At 39.1% G+C, this 17,486-nt stretch overlaps 1 protein-coding gene across 1 annotated transcript in view; it reads right to left on the bottom strand.

Moving 5' to 3' along the window:
- Positions 1 to 17,486, bottom strand: part of LOC105991370 (laminin subunit beta-4-like) — a gene marked incomplete at its 3' end in the record, with an annotated part of 33,933 nt that overhangs the window by 12,984 nt on the left and 3,463 nt on the right. The window contains exons 2-9 of the mRNA XM_013023993.1: positions 13,408 to 13,565; positions 10,626 to 10,761; positions 8,122 to 8,195; positions 5,500 to 5,688; positions 4,586 to 4,649; positions 4,215 to 4,429; positions 2,715 to 2,835; positions 849 to 1,037 (exon numbers count right to left, since the gene is read on the bottom strand). Coding sequence (XP_012879447.1) covers positions 849 to 1,037; positions 2,715 to 2,835; positions 4,215 to 4,429; positions 4,586 to 4,649; positions 5,500 to 5,688; positions 8,122 to 8,195; positions 10,626 to 10,761; positions 13,408 to 13,565 — 1,146 coding nt within the window. The remainder of the gene's footprint in view (positions 1 to 848; positions 1,038 to 2,714; positions 2,836 to 4,214; positions 4,430 to 4,585; positions 4,650 to 5,499; positions 5,689 to 8,121; positions 8,196 to 10,625; positions 10,762 to 13,407; positions 13,566 to 17,486) is intronic.

Genomic DNA, 17,486 nt, shown 5'->3' with positions numbered 1-17,486 from the left:
AGAATGAGCAGAAAAGTCTGCAGGTCTCTTATCTCTAATTAACTAGCAAAATGCTGGACTGGAAGTGTGGTCAAGTGGTAGAGCATCAGCCTTGATCAAGAAAGCTGAGTACAAGTGAGAGGGTCTGAGTTCAAGCCCCACTACTGAAATAAACAAATAAATAATAAAGGTTTGAAGTCTTTTTTGGGGGGAGGGGCTGGTCTTGGGCCTGTATTTGGGACTGGGGTGCTGTTCCTTTTTAAAAAATATTCTCCCTCAAGTCTTGTGCTCTACCACTTGAGCCATAACTCCACTTCCACCCCCTGTTTTGGTAGTTAATTTGATATAAGTGTCTCATGGATTTTCCTGCTCAGGTTGGTATTGAACTGCAATCCTCAGATCTCAGCCTTCCGAGTAGCTAGGCATGAGCCACTGGCACTTGGCTTTAAGTCTTGTTCTTTAAAGAAGATGAGATCTTACCTCATTTATCTTAGAGCAAAATTGAAAAATAGAATTACCTCAGCCAGTGACATGTTTTAGCCAATATCACTGTGTGGTTACTTTCTTGATTTGAGTTCCAGTGTTACCAACATGCCTGTGGCATCTCCTAAAGCTGCCAGCTCCTCCTGGTTGGATCCATAATAAAGTTCTGATTCACTGGTATGGCCTAGGTTACACAATTCTCAGGCCTGACTTGGATTATTTGGGTCAGCTTGTTTGGAGGTAGAACTGAAGTAGTCTTACCTCCTCACTCCCCATAAGGTAGTCTGAATCCCCTGCTAAGCAGAGTTGGGGCAGGCAATCCCAAAGGGGCCAGATGAGAATTTGTGGAGACAAATGCAAAGGACTGGGCAAGGGGAGGAACTCACGGAGGCATGCATAGGGATCCGAGATGGCCTTGAAGGGGTCCCTGTAGAAGAGGGGTCTGCAGCGCTCGCAGTGCTGGCCCTCGGTGTGATGCTGGCAGTCCTCACACACGCCTCCACTGAGGCCACCACTGGCCAGGTATGCGGTCATGTCAAAGTGACAGCGCTCCGAGTGGCCATTACAGCTGCATGCTGAGAAGGGAAATGGAAAACGCCCGAGAGACTTTCAGAGGCTGCGGTGTCCTACATGCTCACGCTCAGCCTCCAAGGTCTCAGCCCCTGCTCCTCTTCATCCACATCCAAGCGCACAAAGGCCAAAGCAGGTCTGTCTAGCATTCTGATTCTCCTCATGTGCTGTCATAAAGAGTGTTCCCATGATACTCAATACATACTTTTAAAAATCACACAAACAGAAAGAAATCATTCAGGCAATCTGGAAACCATAGGGTATGTTATGGTGTTCAGTGAAGAATATTCATGCTTTGTAAAATCTGAATTCTATTTATTTATTTATTTTTTAGTCATGGGGCTTGAACCTGAGTTCAAGCTTGAGTGCTGTCCCTGAGCTTTTTTGCTCAAGACTAGTGCTCTACCACTTTGAGCCACAGCAATATTCCAGTTTTCTGGTGGTGAATTGGAGATAAGACTCTCATGAACTTTTCTGCCCATACTAACTTTGAACCGCAATCCTTTGATCTTAGCCTCCTGGGTAGCTAGGATTATAGGTGTTAGCCATATAGCCTGAGCCACCAACACCAGGCTTTTTTTTTTTCTTTTTCTTTCTTTCTTTTTTTTACTTAAATGTTCTATACGCATTGGGATTTGTACATAAGATGTTGGAGTAGAGCCCAGTCAGTTTCTGTGCTTCTGCAAGGACAGAGGGCTAAAAAGGTGGTTACAGGCCACTTTTCTCTCATGTGAGGCTCACTAAGATGACTAGAAGGCCTCAGAGTTGTTGGGAGAAATTTGTTTATCTTTGTTGTAAAGTCTGTGCTATGTCCCACAACCCACCCCACTGTAAACAGTCTGAGTTTGGCCATGTTTTGCTGGATTTGTGTACTCTGTCACAGCTAGGTTCTTTTCATTAGAGCTCTTCTAGGGACTTTTCATTCCTTCAAGTCTCATTTTACCAAAACCTGGGAAAAGAAACTGAATAAGAAGATTGTGTGGAAGTTCATAAAAATTCAGAGGCAGCTAAGCTGTCACTGCAAACTAAAATACCTTATTAACCAAAATATTTCATTAAACTATGCTAGTCCAAGCCAGATGCTTGTAGCTCTTGCATATAAACCTAGATATTCAAGAGGCTGAGATCTGAGAATATCAGATCTCAGAAAAGTTCGTGAGACTCATATTCAATTAACCAGCAAAATGCTAGAAGTGGAATTGTGGTTCAAGTGGAAGAGCAAAAACCTTGAGCCATAAAAAGCTAAGAGAGAATACTTTGACCCTAAATTAAAGCTACAGTATTGGCACAAAGACAAAAAGCCTAACAACAAATTAATTCCTGGACCTCGTTTTTTCCTATCATCTTTCTTATGGATATAAAGTCATTTTCTGGAACATCTTATTACCAAACCTAGACTTGCTTGCCCTCAGCAATTACATACAACTCCGCCCCATTATCTAAAAATGTGCTGCATAGCATGCACACTAGTTATCTTAATTTTTTTGGGGGGGGGTGTCAGTTTGAGAAGTTGGTGATTCTTGTACATGAGGCCCTTGGAGCAATTAAGATATCACACAAGTGCAGCAGGGAGCCACAGCTCCATTTCTTCGGCTGCCTGCACCCCACAGAAGTGAAATACATGTGCTTCAAAATAAGAGAAGAGAACACACTTTTCTATTCAAGAACTTATTTTCACCCACCTCTGCAAGCGCTGTCCTGAGCACCCACAGCTGGCCTCCAAGGAGCATCCTGGAAGAAGTCCTTACATCGCTCACAGTTGGGGCCATCTGTATTGTGCTGACAGACACAGTGCCCATGAACCTGCAATCATGAATGAACAGAGTTAGAATAGGGCTTTTCTTTGTGTGTGTGCATGCATGCGTGTGCGTGCATGTGCATGTGTGTGTGTGTGTGTGTGTGTGTGTGTGTGTGTGTGTGTGTATGAACTCAGGGCCTAGCATGACACTTTTGCTTTTTTTTTTTTCTGCTCAAAGATGGTACGCTACCACTTGAGCCTTACCTCTACTTTCAGCATTTTTCTGGTTAACTGGAAATTTGAACCACAATCATCAGAGCTCAGCCTCTCAAATACCTAGGATTCCAGGTGTGAGCCCTCAGCATCTGGCTAAACAGGGCTTGTCTGTACATGGAAAATGAATTCCCAGGTCATGGTCCCTCTGTGGCTTTTAGTTCCCTATGTGTTAGTGACAATACCAACCTGACTATATTCAATTATGTGCTTCACTAGTTTATAAGATTTAATAATTTCCAGAAGTATAATCAATATTTAGAGTAAATTTTGTGGGTATGCTTTTCTAAATTCTTGTTTCAGGACAGCATAAGGAACAAGATGTGAGGAGTGAGTGTGTTTTTGGAGAAGGGAAAATAAGGAGTTAGAAAAGAGAAAGAAGCTACAGAAAGACATGATTCCCTCAGGCTTTCACAAAATGCTTAAAAATGTTCAGAGAGATGTAGAGGTGGCTGTGTGGGAAGGTATCATGTTCTCTGGAGACTGAGACAACTGAACCTAATAAGTAAATCTGTTTAGTAGACATACCCCTTAGGATTCAGCACAAGTGTACAGTTCGTGGGCTCGAGTATGACTCAGTGGTAGAACATGAGCATAGAATGTTTGAAGCCCTGGGTTCAATTCCCTGAACTGTAGAAACAAGAAGACAACAACAAAAGATACACTCTAAGAACAAGAGATCTACAACCCTGACAGCTGTTCAGAGCAGAAGAGTATCACAGGGCTTGACCATTTTTATAATATTAGGTGTCATTGAAACATTCTAACTTTGAATAGAGGGTCGCATCCCCTACAAATTTTCCATATTTTTTTGTATGTGTGAAAGAATGAATGTGAAATTAGAGTTCATTCCTATCAAATCTGTGTGTCCTAAAAAATAAATAAACAAAAAATAAGCAAGGTAGGTTCTCTTAAAGCCACACATGATAAATTCTGCTCTTGAGTTCAGTGATGCCCACAGGTGACAGAATTCACAAGGACTATGGACAGAGGAATGAGCTGGTAGGGCGGGAGGGGGTCCCGGGAAGGTGGAGATTCACTGCTACTGGCCCCATGCAAAACTGGGCACTCAGATTTATTGTTCTCCATATAGATTTCTGGTCAGCAATCCATATCAGAACAATGAAAGGAAGGAAGGAGAGACAGTTTGCAAGTTTGGCTAATAACTTACCACTGCTGTGGAGCTGAAAATGTCTCCCTGCACCTGCTGTAAAGGTTCACACTTATTTGCATGGCCATTGCAAAAACAGCTTCCCCGAACGATCATCTCATAGAGTGCATAGTAGTATTTATCAAGGGAATCATTTTGTTGCCTTCCAAGTAAAGTATCCCCAAGGGTGTGGAGTTTGGTAAAGTTTATCCTCAGGTTTGTTAATGTTACAAGGTCTTGAAAAAGGAAAACAAAATGAATCAAAGTGCATTTAAGTTCAAGTTTTTCTGCTTGACTGTTGTCTCCTTAGCACACCACAGGAAGGAAATGACAAGGTATCCTCCTAACATAAAATTTAAAGAAAACTTATGAACTATGTAACAGATTCATACCTTGAATTTGGGGGCTGTAAGGGTTTTCTATTTCAAAACTAGGGTCCAAAACTTTTAAAACAACCTGCAAGACAAACAATATAGGTGAACTTATTATGGTAGCCCAAATGTAACTGTCTAATTGCTTAAGGAAGAAATCTTGATCTTGCATGAAGATTGAGCCATTGGCTCCCAGTTAATATGTCGATTATTATTTGAGTGACTATATGAATAAAGGACCAGATACAGAGATGAATGCATAGGATTGAGCAGTCACAGGTGGATTTGGTACATATGTGTCCATATCAGAAGTGGAATAGCACTGCTGAAGAGAACTATGAACTGGATTAGGATGGAGTGATGGGTAGTTCAGCAAGCCACTGTGAATTTGGGCCTGGCAGGGAATTCTGAAGCTGTCTTATGCTACCAAATCTCTCTGCTCTCTCTGATAAGATAGGTACTCTCCAACCCCACTGCTACCCTGACCTTGTGCTAGTTGTTACCAGCTTTGTGTAGAGAGACATTCCTAGATCCCACCTAGTTTCCCTAGCGATTCCAGAATTACAATAATGAGACAGTTAACTCAGGAATGTGACCAGCTTTGTTCTTTTCTTTCTTCCTCTAGGTGCCCAGAACTACACCTGGCCAGTATAGACCGAACTGTTCACTGTCAGCTGTTAACCCTTGTGTGGATTGCTTCTGCTTGGATATTTATTGTCTACTATTCAGGATTCATTTCAATTTAGGCATTTTCATTTTAAGAAAAAAATAAGATTACATTATGGTTGAATAAACATGACTTAAGCTTTCTCTTATATATATATATATATATATATATATATATATATATATATATAAGTATACACACACACACACACACACACACACACATTAAAGTGTTTATAAGGAAAGAAATCCAAGGGAAGGAAGGTTACCTCGCCTCCAGTTGAGGGCTCGACATCTGAATATCTGGAGTCACAGACAAGGTCTCCCACTTTCTGGGCCTGGCCAGCAGTGATGCCAGGAAAAGAAATAGCACAGTCTTTTGCAAAATATTTGAGCACTTTCCAGGTGTGTCCATAGTTGGTGGAACGCTCTACTAACATTGCAGCAGGTCGAAAAGTCTGAAAATAATGTCCCCAACGCATAGTTTATCAATCATTTGTTTGAACATTTTTGTCTTCTATTTCCATTTTATCAAACCTTGTATTCTACAGCAGACACAGCTAGATCTTGTTCCAACAAATGGGCAACTATTTATGCCCTCAGAATCAAGTTACATTTTGAAAAGATTTATGACTGTGTAATTAGTAAGAAAAGTAATACATACATTAAAAAAATGCCAATGTCATTAGTATTTTACAATAATTTTCTTTGGTTTTCTTTGCTGAGAATGCTTTTCCTTAGGCAAATTTACAGATCTTATGAAACCCATAACATTTATTGTGATTCCCTAAAGTGGATTTAGCTTCTTCAACTAAGTAACCCCAGGATTTTAATTATATCTGTATTACTGCACATTTCCTTTTGTACTACAACTTTCTTTTTTTGTTTATACTTTAAAATACTTATTCTATTTATATGTCTGAGTTTGCAACGAAATGGTGAGTTTTGGGGGGACAAAGACTGCTGACCTTTTTTCATTACTTTTAAATTTTATCTTTAAAAAAATAATTACCCAAATTAGTGACAAGCCTGAGATCAAGGTTAGAATTTTGATGATTATGAAAAACTTTACTATATAACTTGTGTTGGCATCTACCTAACCTTAATACTCATAATTTCTTTTTCTAAAAATTTTAAATTATTACTGTGAAAATACCATACAGAGGAGTTACAATTATATGGACAAGATAGTGAGTACATTTCTTTCTCTCTTTTTTTTTGGGGGGGGGGTCCGGTCATTGGGCCTGAACTCTGAGCCTGGGCGCTGTCCCTCAGCTCTTCAGCTCAAGGATAGCGCTCTACCACTTCAGCCACAGCGCCACTTCTGTTTTTTTTTTTCTTTTTGCTTATGTGGTGCTGAGAATTCGAACCCAGGGCCTCAGGCATGCAAGGCAAGTGCTCTACCACTGAGCCACTTTCCCAACCCTAGTGAGTACATTTCTAATCAAGCATTGCTGCTACCTCCTTTGTTTCCTCATACCATCCCTTCCGCTCTCCACCCACACTCCCACACCCTCCCTACCACCCCATCTCCCTACCCCCGAAGCTATAAAGTTCGTTTTTCTACATAACCTCTTGTACATCTCATTTATGTAATGGGTCCACCTGTATCCCTATTTAAACAGCTTGTTTTTTTCCCTTCCCCTCCACAAATTATATCAACATCAAATACAGTGAAAGCAGGGCTTATACCCTGGGGGAGGTACATACAAAGCAACAAAGAAACCATCTTATAAATATGTTGGAAACAATCACAAGAAAGAAAAAAAAAAACCCATTTGAACCCTTATCTTAGGGTTCATTTCACCTAACATCAACTTATCTGACCGTTTTTGCTTGTCTCATACATATACTAGCTATTGCAAATAAAGGAAACCATGGGACCTATGTTTCTTTGGGCCTGGCTTACTTCACTTAATATAATTTTTTCCAAGTCTTTCCATTTCCTAACAAATGGGGCAATGTCATTCTTTCTGATGGAGGCATAGAATTCCATTGCGTGTATATATATATATATATATATACCACATTTTCTTGATCCATTTATCTACTGAGAGGCATCTGGGTTGGTTCCATGTCTTAGCTATCATAAATAATGCTGCAGTAAACATAGTTGTGCTGGTAACTTTAGTATGGTCTTGTTTGTGATCATTTGAGTAAATGCCCAAAAGTGGGATTGCTGGGACATAGGGGAGCTCTATATGGATTCTTTTGAGGAACCTCCATACTACTTTCCAAAGTGGTTGACAAAGTTTACACTCCCACCAACAATGCAGTAGGGTTCCCTTCTGTCCATATCCCCTCCAACATCTTTTGTTTTTAGAGTTCTTGATTATAGCCATTCTAACTGGGGTGAGGTGGTATTTCAATGTTGTTTTGATTTGCATTTCTTTTATGGCTAGGGAGGTTGAGCATTTCTTCATGTGTCTATTGACCATCCTTTTTTCCTCTTCAGAGAAGTTTCCCTTTAAGTCTTTAGCCCATTTATTTATTGGGCAGTTGTTTCTTTGAGGATTTGTTGTTGCGCAATTTAAGTTTTTGAATACTCATAATTTCTCTTCTTCTTTTGAACACAATCTTTCCCTTCCAAGTTTCTCTCCCCTTTTCCTGAAAATTATCTCTCAAAATCTGTGGCCTCTATTACTCTAGTATATAGACTTTTCCTATTTTACTTTTTTCTAAGATTTTTTCTCATTACTATACAGTCATTAATTAATAAGCAATGTTCATTTAAAAAATTATTTAAGAACAAAATCCAGATGATAAAACTTGAATCTAGACTTATTTTGGCTTCTGAGGTCTATAATGAAGCCAGGAAGTAAGTGAAGTTGCAGGTTAGCATTGAGCACTGATGGAATAGAGAAGGAAACTGCAGGCCTGTCCAACTATACCTTGAAGGTCAGTATAAGGTGGCTGAACTGAAATAGTGTCTCTAGGTCCAATCTGATGCTGACATGATCAAGACCTAAAGGGGGAAAAAAGAATGATTTCAGAGATCTCTGCTTATCATGTTAACTGCCCCCCTGTTGCTTGTCTATAATAAAATCCCATGGATGTCACCTGGCTGGTGGCTGACATTCTTCCCCAGTCTGTGACCTGGTGTCCAGGTCTCTCCATGTCCAGGAGATCTAGGTGACAGCAGCATAGGTTTTACCCTGTCTAAAATTCACATTTTGGTGACAAGACAAGATGGCCACTATGCGGCAGTATTGCAAATTCCCATGGGAGTTCTGGACCATTTCCCATAGGCGGCAAGAGGTTGTATTTGCTGGTACTCAAAATAGGAGCCAGCAAGCCGGAGCGTGATAAAAGTCAACACACCCTTTATTCCCAACTCCCAGCTCCAGACAGTCAGTTCAGTTAGATTGTTTTTGTTAATTGGAATAAGCTACATCTTGGAATATTCCTCTTAAAGTGAGGATCTGTGGCTCCCCTATTACTGAGGAGATGGGAATAATCCTGCCAGGACTTTTTGCATTGTGATCCATCTCTAGAACAATGTGGGCATCTGGCCCCACCCAGACACAACAGAAGCCCACCTATTTCCAGAACAGCGTGGCTCAAGAGAAGTGGAACATGAGTTATACATGAAATTAAGGATTGTCTAAAAAGTACACTTAATAAAGAAAAAGAAAGCAATATATAAAAATTATCATTACAACATATAATCAGTATTGTAAAAATTAGCAATGCTTTTTTATCCATTTTTTGCCCCCAGCATTTAGACATCTGGGTTGCATTTCCACAGACAGAATAGCCATGTGCAGATAAGGGTCCTACTGGATGTGTGGCTCTAGACAAAAGAGGCTGGACCATTGTGAGTGGGAGTTTGATTTAGAGTTCTAGGACACATGGGTAGGAGAAGCACCTGCTGAACCATAGCCACATTTTAAACTCTGAATCCAAGACTCTGACCCTCACTAGGAGGAGATCTATTTCCCCTTTCTAACTGAGAACTCTCCTTCTATGCAATTACCCTCAGCAAAATGTTGGACATTATACCTAACAGCTGTTAAACCAACTGATACTACTCATCAATGACAACAGGGGAGGATGGCAAACCTCACCTCACATTCATTAAGGAGAGTCCAACAAGACATAACTAGGATCCAAAATGAAATGGTGTTCAGTAGATGTCAGTCGTGCAGTTGTCAAATGGATGAAGTAGAAAGACACCATCACAAGAGGATTGTCCTACATATCTTATACAGTATAAATATCCCCACACTTTGGTCTTAATGGTCTAGAGTTTCTCTCTCTCTCTTCTCTCTCTCTCTCTCTCTTTTAGGTCTAGAGTTCTCTAAAAAATGTGTTTAGAAGTCTAAAGAGCCCAACATGCAACATAGAGAATATGAATGGAATAAGTGTGTGCCCAAGGAAAACAAACTAGTAAGTGAGAAGGACCCTTATGGGGAGGCCCAGTGTGGATAACTATGTTTTGTAGAACAGTATGTGGGAAAGTCTCCATTAGGAGGCCTATTATGGATGATCCATTAGGAGGCCTACTATGGATGAATATGTTTTGGTATGGACAGGGATACTCTCCCATTAGGCCTACACTTAACCATGGGCCACTGTGTCACTTCAAATCATGCACACTGAAGGGTATAAAATCAGGAAGGATATAGCTAATTACAAGTAGCCAATTATCCTTTAGTTCACTCTTTTTGTTTTGTTTTTCTTTCTTTCTCTTCCCCTCCCTCCCTCCCTCCCTCCCTCCCTCCCTCCTTCCTTCCTTCCTCTCTCTTTCTTTTCTTTTGTTTCTTCTTTTGTATGTCAATGAACCTAGGGTTGGACTCTGTCCCTTAGTTTTTTTGCTCAAAGCTGATGCTCTACCACTTGAGTCACAGCTCGTGGTTAATTGGAAATAAGAGTCTCATGGACCGTTCCCACCCAGGCTGGCTTTGAACTGCAATCCTTAGATCTCAGCCTCCTGAGTAGCTAGAATTACAGGCTTGAGCCACTGGCACCCAGCTTTTTAGTTCAAATTTTATATTAAGACCTTTGGCTCACAGGGAGAAGTAGTGTTCTTTCTCTCTGTTCCTTGTGTGTCAAAGAAGGAAGAGCACTTAGTACTCATCTTTAAACTTCTGACTTTATTCAATTTACGGCAGTAGAGGTTTCTATGAGGATTAATTTTTCCCAAGAACTAAAAGATACAGAGGCATTTTTCTTTCCCCACATGGAAAAACTAAAACAGAGTTATTTGCTTAAGATACATTTTGATTTCTCTAAAGGAAAATATTCTTTCTTAAAATGGAAATAAATTCAGTTCTTATAAGATGTTCCACATTTTTGGTGGATAACATCTTGCTGTGACATTGTTAAGACCACACAAGGAGAAGGGAGTCTTGTTAAAATATGAATAAAAGAATGGAAAGCAATTTAATCATACCATTTTCAGATTGCCACCATGTCTTTTCTCTGTGTGGTTCAAAACTTGGAATTACGTTCTCAATAGTGTGGCTGTTGGGCTGGGTGTGCGGATTATATGGAAGTCGAGAGTCACAGATGAAGCATTTGTGTTCCCCCTGGAAAACATCACCATCAAAATTAAAAATAAAGGTTGCTCTGAATTTAAAAACAAGCTGTTCTCACTGTATCTGTTCTTCAATCTGGCTAAAAATAAAAAGCAGAGGAAATAACAACACATCACTTTTTTCCATCAACAGGTGCTTAAATACAATAAGAAATTAAACTATGATCTAGAAATTTACAAATTCATGAAAGTTCAAATTTATATGGAACTATTTTTTCTCTACTATAACAGGCAGATAATCTGGATGTTATTTTATATTGCATAAAAATATTGAAGGTGGGCTTTGTGAGCTAGAATTAACTTCTTTTGGTCAAAAAAGGAGTATTTGGCAAATGAATGAAATTTTCCTGTCATAGTGTAGACTTCTATTAAGCTCACAACAAAGAGGCCCACTCTCTTGACCTGCAGACTAGAAGGTCATATTGGTGATTGGAGCTAGTTTTGCTTAGGGTGGCTTTTCAAAAGTCACAAGACCAAAGCCCTAGCCTTTAAGCTTGTTTCATTAGTGTGTCCATTGTACCTGCACTGAAACTCCTAGTGGGCTTTCCAAAGGACTGTCCATGGCCTGCCCAGTGGGACCCAGAAAGAGATTTTTTTCAAAGCTTCTGGGAAGTACTTGTTGTTCATTAGCAACCTTTGGTGACAGAAATTGCCTGCAGCAGCATGGGTCCTCAGCTGCAGGTACTAGATAAACATCATCATGTGGATGTCCTTCATATGTCTTCCAGACCCCAGCACTGTCTAACCCAGGCCACATTTTCACATCTACTTCCAGTAGTCATTCTGTTCTAACCACACTAGCTTCCAGGCCCTTGCTCTTCCCCCAGCACACAAAAACACATTGGTTGTAGCACCTCAGTACAAGCTATTCTTCCTCCAAAATGTTTGGATCTCTTGGTCTCTCCCTTCTTTCTTGTCTTTCCTAAAATAGAATTATCTCCCTATTCCACCTGCACTATTTGTCAGTCTGAAATATTTGGGGGTTTTAAAAAACCCTAAATTTTAAGCTTTCTGCCACTCTTTGGATAAAATTAGCCTTTACTTTTATATTTTGACTGGCTATTTTGGGTGGTCTAACTTTGACATAGAAGGATACCAGTTTCTAATTATTGCCAGACTATATTGGCTCTTGACAACAGTGAGCAAATGTCAGAGGAAACAGAATAAGCTGGGCAAGGGTAGTGTCAGAAAGTGTCTGATGTTAGCATTGAGAATGACTTCTTTGTCCAGTGGACTCGGACTTGGATAAGTCAGCTGCAGGGCTATCCATCCTACCTAGCTGAGAGCTGAGCCAAACTTGCACCTTGGGATTTCCTTCTACTTGTAGAGCATTTACTTCCTTACATAAATACGTCCCACACTCAGAACAGTCCTAAGCACCCAGGTGTTGTCTCTATTTATAACCATCATCTTTTACTAGACACCATTAGAATACAATGCATTTCCCAGAGACCTAAAAGCTTGCCTTAAATAAACAATACATGGAAAAGCCTGGGCCCCTAACATTAGGCGTATGTCCAACTTCCTTCCTGCACATCCTCTTATTGAAGGGGTGGATTAGATGGCCTCAGCGTTTTCGGCAGGTATGACGCAAAGATGACCTTAGATGCTTGCTCTGTTGACAGTACACAGGGAGAAAGTGTCCTGAAATGCCACTGGTACTTTAATAAAAACTTGTCTTTAAGGGGGTCAAAGGCACAAAAATGTCATTGCTTTGGAATTTATGGTTTGGAAGCAATACAGTTTTCAAGTGCTATCATAAGGTTAGTTGTACAATCCATCCATTCTATTTTGTTTTTGCTTGAACTCAGGGCCTAGGCCCTCACTGTTTCTTGGCTTCTTTGCTCAAAGTTGGTACTAAAACCACAGCTCCACTTCTGGCTTTTTGGTGGTTAACTGTAGGTAAGTGTCTCATGAACTTTCCTGCCAGAGTTGGCTTTGAACTGCAAGGCTCACATCTCATTTGTGTGAATAGCTAGGATTACAGGTATGATCCAATGACACTTGGCTCTACCCAGAGTTCTATACCTTCTCTACCTACCTAAGATGGGCTCTCACTCTGCACAAAGCCTCTTGGGTTTTTAATCTTTATTGAAGAGGTTGATTCTGCTCAGCTGTGTGGGAATAACAACACTGGCAGCCAAGTAGACAATTAGATTTTACAGATTCAAAGATTAAACAAAAAAGTTATTTTTCTGTCTAATTTTGAAGGTAACAGAAAACAGAAATAAGAGAGGTCTTCTATGTTTTCTGAATAGTTAAGGTTTTCTAGACTTTGAATTACGTTGTGCCAGTCCAGGGAGAAGGATGCTCTCCTTCTGTCAAGCTGTGAGAGGCCCCAGGCCCACAAGAAAAAATGGATATCACTGATCAAATAATATCCCAACAAGTTGGAAGGGTGAACAGATGCCACAGTGGTACTCATTAGACACTATGTGGAAAATGAACTGTACAACTTGTGGGTGGGGATGGAAGAGCAAAACTGGGAGAGAGCGAGGGAAAGGTTGGCATTGTCCCCAAAGGAAATGTATTCATTTTTGGGCTTATGTAACAGTAACCCCTCTACACATTACTTTTATAATAGCAATAAAAATACTTTAAAAAATAATGTTCCAACAAGTAAAGGGAACCAACACACCTCTAGGTAGCTGAGAATGCAGTACTTTTGGGCTTCTTTCAGCCCACAGGTAGACGATGCAGTAAGCTGTGCACTACGTCCCACAAGGAGATTGCCGGGGCTCGGTCGGCAGGCACCTCTGCCACATTCATCTTCTGCTTTCCAGCCACTCAGCCACCCTTGAACACACAGAAACAGCATGTAAAGTAGCCCCAGAACTTCACAAAGCCTCAAGAAGTAAGATTAAGCTGGTTTATTTACTTAAATTTTTTTTTTCACTACTGAGATTTGAATTCAGGGTCTTGGCACTTACTGGCAGGCAGTGTACCACCTGAGCCAAGTTTCTATCTTATTTGCTCTTAAAACTGGTTCTGTGGATCTTTAAGCCCTTGGTTCTAGAGGTTGCTGGTACTTCAGCCTGATGGGACAACTCAACCTTGGAGATCACCCCTCTCCCCACATGGAACAATGAATGACTGGTACAGCATTCAGAAGACTGGCACCATTGAGTTGGGCTGAAATCAACTCCATGGTGCCATTCTTGTTCAGCCTTTCCTCTTGGCATCTGGTGGGAGCTGGACTCTCGTGTTGATCACAGCCAATGTCCATCAACCTCCATCTCTCATTCCTGAGAGCACTATCAATAAATCACATGCACAGCTCTGCTTTGAAGAAACTGATCTGAGACAAACTCCATGCCCTGGGAATTCTTTGTGTGTCATTTAGGGAAAACAAGGAAGAAGAAGAATACATAGTTTTAAGGAAGGAGAATCCTAACCCTGTCTGTACACTTGTTGTTCAAACCCATATGGAAGAAATAGGAAGATTTAAGAAATCTTGGGGAACATAACCTCCTAAAATATGAAAATTCATTTGAACCCTTTTATAACTTGTATTGTTTGGTTTAGATACTGTGGGAGAATTCAAGATCCTTGCGGAGAAAGTGAGAGATGAGTAGGTATGCCAAACTCAGCCCATTTTAATTCCTGCTGTTGAACAGACTTGTCCTGACCTGAAGGGATCTGGATTCAAGTAAGGTAGGACTATTATAGGAACTGCACTACCCAAAGACAATCTCACTTCCCAAAAGCTACTTTTAAAATTTGTCTTGCTTTAAATGTTATGTTCTGGAGAAATAAGCATTATATCTTAGTTCAGTTCAATACATTCAGAAACACCTATCTTTAATCCAAGTCTGTAGTTTGAATAAACCACATTATACAATTAATATATACTAACAAAATGTAGAATTTTTATACCTAATGCCATTCAGAAGGCAAAGTTAGGACCATTCATCATATAGAAAATTATATGAAGAAAAAATTGAAAGTGCATTAAAATTTCACTTTACTATTGTTAAATAGAGTCAGTAATCATAGCAAATGATAGAAAACATAATTGAGTCCAACGTATCAGATAGCAAAGGGGTAAAAGAGAATGTAAGTGGTTTAGAAGCCAGTTGCTATTGATGGGAAATGTCCAACTATAGCGCAGCTGTTTCTTCATCTGAAATAAAAAAAATGATAGTGAAGAACCACAAGCTCTATGCAGAAGATCTGGTGAGAAGACAGGGTGAGAGTTATCAATGCAGCCAAACATGTCTCTTAATTGAGACAGAGGAAGAAAATGTCACCAATAAATCCCTTTGGTATCAAGACACCTAGACTAACCTGAGCCACAATTCTAACATCATGTATTGCCAAAATAGTTTTTAACTTTCTAATTTAGTAAGACACTAAATTAGAAAATATTGCTTCACTAGACTCTAAAATAGAATCAAGCTTAGCTTATGGAGCAACTGAGAAGGCAGAGGTTGGTATATGTGTAGATATAGGTAGGCATATCTAATGACATCTTTGCATGCTTATTTAACATTGGGCAAAGATATAGAAAACCTTTAAATTTTCTAATATGTGATCAAAGATCCCAACATTGTTTGCTGAATGGTATTAAGTGGAATAATTACTGTGTCTCATTCTATTCAAATTATAGATCTGGGCTAATGATAAATGCCTTTAAAATGTGCTGAAATGAATTTGAGATCAACAGAACAAAAAAGGATGCCCAGGACCAAAAAAAAAAAAAAAGGAGGAGGAGGAGGGGGGAGCTAATGTATCCTATCTCCCTTTCTTGGATATTTACAATGGACATCAGTGTATTAAATTACTTAGAAATGTTTATGTAAGCATCTATCTACCAAATGTGGGAACTTTAATTCAACCCCCAGTACCACAAGAAAGAAAGAAAATGAAAAAGAGAACATTTCTATAAAAAAGAATCCATAAAAGCAAACTTTTTAAAAGTTATTTGAACTAACACTCTTCAAATTTATTTTATGGAAGACATCTTTTTTTAAAAAAATCCAGTTCAGATTAATATTATATTCAGCACAAGAAATCAACACAAGAAAAACAGTTGGAAATGCTAAAGTTATTTTAGTTTCTTCTGGTCTAGAAATGCTTTAATTTTGGAAGTGGGGATTACTATGTCTCAGAGACTGGATTTCAGAAATTGATTTAAGAGGTAAATGAGTTAGAATGAAATTCACTCTGGAACATTTCATAAATTATCTACAGAGTATAACATATATGGAGCTATAAACACAAGTCTTAACACAATGTTTGACAGCCATCAAGTTAGCTAAAGGAAAGAGACAAAAGAAAATCTATGTGGAACCAGACGGGCATATGAGTAATTCTAAGACAACTGTCAAATCTCCCTCCATGCAAGTGGTGTGGGGAAGTTCTTTCCTGTGGAGTTTGCCCTATTAGGTTATGTATTATATATATATATATATTTGTAAGCAATAACATTAATAGGTTGAAAAGTTTGAATAAAAGAAAGTAGAATATTAATCTGGCTGAAATCTAAAGTTAGTATTAAATAAAGTTGAATGCACACACAACGAATTTCCCACAATATCTTTTGGATAGCTATTTATAGAAACAGTTGTGCCTCTTAAAAGTATACTTGAATAGGACAATATAGACTCATTTCTAATTCAGTTAAAGGATTACAATCCTTCTTGATTATGGAGGCCAAAGCAGACATTGGTAATTTTGTAAAAAAGCAAAATAACCTCTGGATGGAAAAGTATATGAACTAAAAAAGCTTGAAAATTTTTAAAAAGAAGAATAAAGGGAAGGAATTACTCTACCTGACATTAAGACTTGCTGTACAGTTGAAATAAACATGACAGTGTGATACTGACAGGCCAATTGACTAGAATAGGAACCCAGAAATAGACTAACATGGATGTGCCAGCTGATTTTGAGACACACAGGCAATTTAACACAGAAAAAACTAGACTTTTAGGTTGGGTGCTGGTGGCTCACACCTGTAATCCTAGCTACTCAAAAAAGCCAGAAGAGGAGCTGTGGCTCAAGTGGCAAAACCCCCTTCTTCACATAAACCATTTTATTAATATGTGTTAATATAAACTATTCTATTAATATTCTATTTGTAATCATTAGTCATGTAACTTAGCCAGCTAGGTATGAATTCTATAGCTTATGTCTACCCTCTCAAAAGTTACTAAGTGGCAATTAAAACAAGAAATTGCTTCTTTACAACTTCACTGTGAAGATTCTAAATTGTAGGTACATTTCTTTTTCGCTTTCTCTGAGATAGTTATATGAAGAAAAGCATCTTTTGTATACTTTTTAAATATATTTTTCATTGAAAGATACTGTACAGAGGGGTTACAGTTACATGAGTGAGGTAATAAGTACATTTCCTATCGAGCGTTGTTACTTCCTCCTTTGTTTTTCCCCCACCACCTCCCCCTCCAAGTTGTAAAATTTTCAACATAGTGTCTTGTACATCTTATTGTTACAATGGGTCAAACTGTCTCCTTATTTTAGCATTTTGTTATTTCCCTTCCCGCCTCCCCTCCCCCCCCGCAAATTAGAAAAATGTATATACAAGATGCAGGGCACTGGAATAAAATACAGTGAAAACTGAGGTTATACCATGGGGGAAGAACATACAAAAGAAACAAAAAAATCACATAGTACATTATATGTACATTAAAAACAATACCAAGAAAGGATAAAACCTTTTGTGTCCCTATCTTGGGGTTCATTTCACTTAGAATCATC

The sequence above is a fragment of the Dipodomys ordii genome, unplaced genomic scaffold (assembly GCF_000151885.1).
Source record: "Dipodomys ordii isolate 6190 unplaced genomic scaffold, Dord_2.0 Scaffold72, whole genome shotgun sequence".
NCBI lineage: Eukaryota > Metazoa > Chordata > Mammalia > Rodentia > Heteromyidae > Dipodomys > Dipodomys ordii.
The sequence above is the reverse complement of the archived record's forward strand: the minus strand, read 5'-3'. Positions and strand labels throughout refer to the sequence as shown.